This window comes from Doryrhamphus excisus, linkage group LG10, assembly GCF_037039965.1.
Source record: "Doryrhamphus excisus strain RoL-2023G ecotype Guam linkage group LG10, RoL_Dexc_Guam_v1.1, whole genome shotgun sequence".
NCBI classification, from domain to species: Eukaryota; Metazoa; Chordata; class Actinopteri; order Syngnathiformes; family Syngnathidae; genus Doryrhamphus; species Doryrhamphus excisus.
This window is the reverse complement of record NC_136366.1, coordinates 10166322-10173545: the sequence shown is the minus strand read 5'-3', so window position 1 is coordinate 10173545 and position 7224 is coordinate 10166322. Positions and strand designations below refer to the sequence as shown.

The 7224-nt window shown below is 44.2% G+C and overlaps 1 protein-coding gene across 2 annotated transcripts; it reads left to right on the top strand.

The window, feature by feature from the left end:
- Positions 1-1216: 1216 nt before the first annotated feature.
- On the top strand, positions 1217-6170 carry dipk1b (divergent protein kinase domain 1B). 2 transcript variants are annotated; one of them, XM_058060829.2, is made up of 5 exons: positions 1217-1599; positions 2576-2710; positions 3140-3247; positions 3338-3514; positions 3680-6169. In XM_058060829.2, the coding sequence occupies exons 1-5, from the start codon at positions 1534-1536 to the stop codon at positions 4490-4492; spliced, it is 1299 nt and encodes a 432-aa protein (XP_057916812.2). In that variant the 5' UTR covers positions 1217-1533; the 3' UTR covers positions 4493-6169. The 2 variants fall into 2 exon arrangements, with proteins under 2 accessions (XP_057916812.2, XP_057916822.2); XM_058060839.2 differs by lacking the exon at positions 2576-2710 and having other exon boundaries at positions 3680-6170.
- Positions 6171-7224: the final 1054 nt, after the last annotated feature.

Genomic DNA, 7224 nt, shown 5'->3' with positions numbered 1-7224 from the left:
GACCACCGTTTCCAAGGTTACTGTAGGTAATACACTAAGACGTCATGATGTGAAATCATGCATGGCACGAAAGGTTCCCCTGCTTAAACCAGCACATGTCAAGGCCCGTCTTAAGTTTGCATATGACCATTTGGATGATACAGAGGAGTCATGGGAGAAAGTTTTATGGTCAGATGAGACCAAAATAGAACTTTTTGGTCATAATTCCAATAAGCGTGTTTGGAGGAAGACGAATGAAGAGTACAATCCGAAGAACACCATCCCTACTGTGAAGCATGGGGGTGGTAGCATCATGCTTTGGGGGTGTTTTTCTGCACATGGGACAGGACGAGTGCACTGCATTAAAGAGAGGATGACTGGGGCCGTGTATTGTGAGATTTTGGGGAACAACCTCCTTCCCTCTGTCAGAGCATTGAAGATGGGTCGTGGCTGGGTCTTCCAACACGACAACGACCCGAAGCACACAGCCAGGAAAACCAAGGAGTGGCTCCGTAAGAAGCATATCAAGGTTCTAGCATGGCCCAGCCAGTCTCCAGACCTGAACCCAATCGAAAATCTTTGGAGGGAGCTCAAACTCCGTGTTTCTCAGCGACAGCCCAGAAACCTGACTGATCTAGAGAAGATCTGTGTGGAGGAGTGGGCCAAGATCCCTCCTGCAGTGTGTGCAAACCTGGTGAAAAACTACAGGAAACGTTTGACCTCTGTAATAGCAAACAAAGGCTACTGTACCAAATATTAACATTCATTTTCTCAGGTGTTCAAATACTTATTAGCAGCTGTATCACACAAATAAATTGTTAAAAAATCATGCATTGTGATTTCTGGATTTTTCTTTTTAGTTTATCTCTCTCACAGTGGACATGCACCTACGATGAAAATTTCAGACCCCTCCATGATTTCTAAGTGGGAGAAATAGCAAAATAGCAGGGTGTTCAAATACTTATTTTCTTCACTGTATGATTTCCACTATTATAGCATAATTATAACCTTTAGCTCACATAATTATAATTTTTTATGTTATAGCTATGACGTTTTTTTAAATCTTATAATACGTACTATTGGAATAGTTTTCATTCAGTGGCGGAAAATGGGTTGCATACTTTTACTGTACAGTACTGGCAGCCACATTGAATCTGCTGATTTGGGGTACGTCCCCTTTAAGAGGCAGGCCCGTGAGGGCGGGGCTTATCCTATCAGAGGGAGGAGGGGTGCAGTGAAGCGCCGGTATTTTTTTTTTAATTATCTTATGATTGTCTTTCTCTTTGCTTTTTTTTATCATCAGGAGAGAAACTTGAATAACGCCGATGCATGACGTCACTATGGAACATCTTCCATCTTCTGTGCTGGTCAAGGTTATTTTCAGATAATAATAATTAATCAGCGTTATTGCGAAGGAGCCGCACGGTGAGACATGCACTGCCCTGCCGAATTCGACGTGATGGATTCAGGGTTAGCGACGAGGACGTGATCATCGGATCCAGAAGAGGAGCAAAGGGGGCGACGACGACCTGCTTCCATGCGTAGATCGTCACCATGTCCAGGGCTATACGGAGACTGGTCCACTTGGTGCTCTTCTGTCCTCTATCCAAAGGCCTGCAGGTACTCACCTGAGCATGCATGGATCCTGAAGGTCCGGTCGTGCACCAGAACCGGAACAGGCCTCAGAATTTATAATTTTAATATAGTCTTTCCATTTGTGGCCTGTGATGTTTTAATATTACTTTAATAATAATAATATGCTAGTTTTATGCTGTTGTACATGAGACTGTAATATAACTAACTGACTATATACCATATTAGCATGCATTTTATATTAATAACAACAACTATGCAACAACAAATGTTCAATATGACTAGAAATTAAAAAATAGGTACACTACAAAAAAGGAGCCCAATCCAATAGTTTGTGGAAAAAAAGTATGATGATAACCATAGAACTGGAAATAGAATCACGAGACACAGGAAAGATAAATAAAATGAAGTAAAATGACATACAATAACAATTAAGTCAACGCTAGCAAATAACATTTATCTGAAAGCATAGCGGCTAACTACTAGCGTGATTGAAATCACCAAAGAAGACATTTGTACAACTTCATTTGTACTACTTTGCTGTATTGTAGTATAACTTAGTATAATACATTTCTACCAAGCTTGCAAATAACATTTAGCTGAAAGCATAACAGCAAACTATTAGCATGAATGAAGTAATCAGAGAAGCTTCCCAACAAACAACACATTTGTACTATTTCATTTGTACTATTTTGCTTTACTGTAGTATATCTTAGTATAATACATTTCTACCAAGCTAGCAAATAACATTCAGCTGATAGCATAACGGCTTATGAGTAGCATGATTTAAATAACCTGTACTTCTTCATAGAATGAGTAGTTTTGTTTTATTTAGTTTTAATTAAGTATGAATAGTATAAATAGCATGTAGGCAAAAGCCGTGACAGTCAACAAGTCGCGAGAAAATAAAACATCCTGTCAATCCCTTGTGGGGGGGGGGGTTGCCACCACGTCATGAAAGTTGCATCTTATGTCCTATCCTTCCTTCCTTCCTTCCTTGAAGAGTCGCCTCCCGGCCATCAAGGTCAAGTACCTCCTACTGGTGTGGTTGGGGGCCCTGGTGGCCAGCTGGGTGCTCTACATGCAGTACGCCTCCTACGCCGAGCTCTGCCGTGGACACGTCTGCCAGGCGGCCATCGTAAGTCCACAATGGCTGACAGCAGCTCATCGGAAATAATATCAGACAGCATGCGAGAAAAGTGAAGAACTGAAAAGGCCGGGGGGGGGGGTCAGGCTTCCACTTCCTGTCCTTTCACACTGTGTCCAGCTGCTTCCTGCCTCTATCAGTCATCTCATGAAAGCATGCTAGGATAAACAGGATCAGTTCAGTCGGCCTATTAGTCCCGTTGTACACCACGGCACCTGGTCCCCTCTACTTTTACACCCACACTAAGTACTCGCAGGTCCTGTTTGGAGTACCAGGGTCACTTTGGGTTCTCTGTGTGCCGAGTAGACACCATATAGGTTGAATATGGCGTTATTTACATTGAACATTTCCAACAGACAGCCCTAAACACTGTGGAGGTCATCCGATCCGCTTTCTGAAGCTTCCTCTTTCCTCCCGCAGTGCGATCACTACAAACGCGGCGTCATCGCCGGCTCGTCCTGCAAGGCGCTGTGCGAGCAGAGGACGCTGACGCTGCAGCACTGCATGTCCACGTCCTCCCAAAGTCAGGTACCCGACACCTCACCGGACACACGTTCATTTTGAAACCTCAAAAAGACCAACGCTGCTTGTTTTGGGTTTTGGTTGTCACGCTTGAAGGTGTACGCCGGCCTGTGGAAGGAGAGGCCCGTCGTAATCAAGTGTGGGATCGAGGACCACCGCAAGGTCGACGGCGCTCCGGATTCGGCGCTCAGGAGGGAGGGGAGCCTGTTTGACAAACCGACGCGTGGAACCTCCATGGACGAGTTTAAAGAGATGATGCACGCCTTCCTCAAGGTCACAGAAAATACTAATCTGTTATTATTACATATTTTAACACAATTCATCTCCATGTGTTGAATGTAGGAAGTTATTGTTTATTTGGTTCATCCTAAAGACGGACCAATGTGATGAAATCTCATGCTTGGCTGAGGTAATAATAATCATCTGTTTCCCGTGCAGACTAGTTTCGGAGAGCAGCCATCTTTGGGCGCTTTGGTGGACAGGATCATTTCCATGGCGGACGTCAACCAGGATGCGAAGTTATCTCTGGCAGAGGCCAAGTCCATCTGGGCCCTCCTCCACATTAACGAGTTCCTCCTGATGGTGGCGCTGCAGGAGAAGGAGCACACCCCCAAGCTGCTGGGTTTCTGTGGAGACTTGTACGTGACGGAGCCTCTGGGCCACACTGCCCTCTACAGGCTGGAGACGCCCCCTTACCTCCGCCCCCTGGTCCCGGAGGCCCTCATCTCCGGTGTGAACCGCTGGCTGGCCCCCGCGTGGCCCCGACGGGCGCGCATCACCATCGGCCTGCTGGAGTTTGTGGAGGAGGTCTTCCACGGGCCCTACGGCAGCTTCCTCATCTGCGATGCCAACCCCCGCCACGTGGGCTACAACGCCAAGTATGACTGCAAGATAGCCGACTTGCGCGGCGTGGCCTCGGAGGCGGCGGTGCGGGCGTACCTGAAGGGGCGGCGCTGCAAGACCAATGCCGACTGCACGTACGGCCGCGACTGCACGGCCACCTGCGACCGCCTAGTCAAGCAGTGCAACACGGACGTGGTGCAGCCCAACCTGGCCAAGGTGTGCGCGCTGCTGCAGGACTTCCTGCTCTTCGGGGCGCCGGCGGACCTCAGAGGTGACTTGGAGAGGCAGCTCCGTACCTGCGTGACGCTGAGCGGACTGGCCAGCCAGATGGAGGTGCACCACTCGCTGGTCCTCAACAACCTGAAGACTCTACTGTGGAAGAAGATCTCCAACACGCAGTACTCCTGAAAGACACAAGGAGGTGACAAACGTAGCTCGTTTTTTAGCCCGCTTATCCTGTGCAGGATCTCGGAGGGGGGGCGCCTATACCAGCTGACCAACAAGGAAGTACTTGTATAATCATGTAAGTAAAAACCAGCAAATTGCGAAGATGCCACCACTGTAAATATTTCCAATGTGAAAGTAAAACAACTGTCAACCTGATTTTATACACTGGAACCTCTAACGTCCAATACTTTATTGTATATCAGTGGATTCATGTTTTGTTTATTTCTGTTGCAAAAGGCGACGGCTATCATCACCAACTGCTGGGTGTAATGACGGTGTTGATTATATCACACATCAACATTGGGCTTCGCTGTGTGTACTCATGCCTGACCAAATCTGGACTTTGTAGATGACTTCGATTTATTGTGGTTGTTTCCATGAGGCAAGGTGGCGCCTATCATTGCTAACTGGTGGGCGGAAGAATGGCATTAATTATATGACACATGCAGGCGTGCAATACGTACATTTGCTGGTCAGCAAGGACACATACCTTTTGGCTTTTTGGATTCTTTTGAGTCATTCTATTTGTTTTCCATGAGGCAAGGTGGCGGCTATTATTGCTAACTGGTGGGCGGAAGAATGGCATTAATTATATGACACATGCAGGCGTGTAATATGTGCATTTGCTGGTCAGCAAGGACACATACCTTTTGGCTTTTTGGATTCTTTTGAGTCATTCTATTTGTTTTCCATGAGGCAAGGTGGCGGCTATTATTGCTAACTGGTGGGCGGAAGAATGGCATTGATTATATGACACATGGTAGGCGTGTAATACGTGCATTTGCTGGTCAGCAAGCACACATACGTTTTGGCTTTGTGGATTCTTTTGAGTCATTCTAGTTGTTTCCATGAGGCAAGGTGGTGGCTATCATTGCTAACTGGTGGGAGGAACGACGGCATTAACTATATGACACGTCCCGGTTGGGCGTTTGTGCCTACCTTTGACTTTGTGGATTCTTTCCAACTGTTCCCAGTTGTTCGCAAGGTGGTAGTTATCATTCATAACTGGTGGGAGGATTGATAGCCAAGTGTAGCCAAGTCCTGTACTCCGACGGCGCTCCAATGCTCCAAAGTCAACTAGTGTCTGAGAATGTTGGGTTTTGGAGGTTCTGCTGTATAAAAGTCCAAGGGACTGATGTGGACAATCAGTAGTGATTAAAAACCTGTCACAACACGTCAGTTCAGACTGTTGTCTATTTTCACAGAGAATAATGAGACACGGCATCAGTTAAGTTTTTTTTTATTTTAATTGCATTGTCATGTCATAACTCGCCAAGCACGCCCCGCCGCTCGTTTCGCAGCATCTGTGAAGACAAGTCATGGTTGTGTTAATGTTTCCATTGTCCTTCCACTCATTGTCGTTCCAAGCATGTCAGTTCGGAAGGCGTGGATGTGCGGCTCGGTTCCAAACCCAACATCCACTGAGGTTGGACGCTGAGCTATCGTGAGCCGCTTTTGCTTTTTGCCCGCTTGCTGCACAACGATGGCACAGGCGCCAACGCGCGTCTCAGCTGGCAAGGCCAAAGTCCAAATCCTAGTTAAAGTGCCCCCCCAAACATTAAAAACTGTCACTTACCTTTTCATATCCAAATAATATTTGAAAAATAATTACATTGTTTGGAAATTTAGGAAACATAAATTATTCAATAAATTTTACAATAATATTGTGCTTGTGCAATAATATGATAATAACATCATAATGTCATTATAATGTGAGCTAATTTACCCATTACCTAAACATTATCTAAACAGAAAGTTTGAATTCTCTTTTTAACGAATGCACATAATGAAAATGGATGGTAACTATAATGCTTTGCCGCAATACCAGAATGACCTGTCAAACGAGTCAAACCTGTTAAGTCAAATGAAATAAAAAGTTAAGTAAAATGAAATAATACAATAAAATAATTTAAATAAATTATTCACTACAGGTGGCCGGATTCGCTCAAAACATGCAAATTAACTTCAATTGATATTATTCACTTTGGGAGGAGCTCGTTTTTTTTTTTTTTTTTGCAACAGCCTGGCAAACAATAAAAGTCAAGCTTTTTAGATATATTTTTTAAAATCACCAAATACAATAAAAATGAAGTTTTAGCATAATTAGATGAAATAAATTTGACATAAAAAAGTAAATAAATCAACCCACTTGCCTCATACACGTCTTTCCTTTGAGAGCGTAGAAGAAGAAATGACAAACCAGCTTTAGCCAGTAGAAGAAGACAGACCGGTTTCAACTACGGCAAGCGAGAATAACCAAAAGGTAATGGAGCGATTACAATAAATTACGGACATAAAGTATAAAGTATCTTATAAATATATATCCATTAGGAGTCAGTGATTAGTATAACATCCGCATAGTTCATTTTCATATGAAATAATCTCTATCAATTATATATTGCTATAAAGTATATTTGTCCATAACTATATTGTTACTACCTGTGGTGTTTGGTAAATACGACAGAACGGCATAGGAAGTTCAGTAGTGGTAGCTTTTGTCTCCCTCTAGTGGCGAGTAAATGCTATGGCTGGCCCGTATTATAATAGGGACGTTCACTTCTGGTGCTTTTTAGTGGTGGGCTACTTTTGTGCTTCATCCATAATTATAATCCATAGAATTTAGTTATATAATATCATCATTTGTGTGTAAAACAGAAGGAAAAAATAGCATGGTTTGTTATCTATGGGTTTAC

What these genes read in the sequence shown, in the direction of transcription:
- dipk1b (XM_058060829.2), top strand. Translation starts at nt 1,534, where the DNA reads ATGTCCAGGGCTATACGGAGACTGGTCCACTTGGTGCTCTTCTGTCCT. An exon ending in ACGTCTGCCAGGCGGCCATC is followed by an intron (nt 2,711 to 3,139) that starts GTAAGTCCACAA and finishes TTCCTCCCGCAG; the next exon opens with TGCGATCACTACAAACGCGG. An exon ending in CCACGTCCTCCCAAAGTCAG is followed by an intron (nt 3,248 to 3,337) that starts GTACCCGACACC and finishes TCACGCTTGAAG; the next exon opens with GTGTACGCCGGCCTGTGGAA.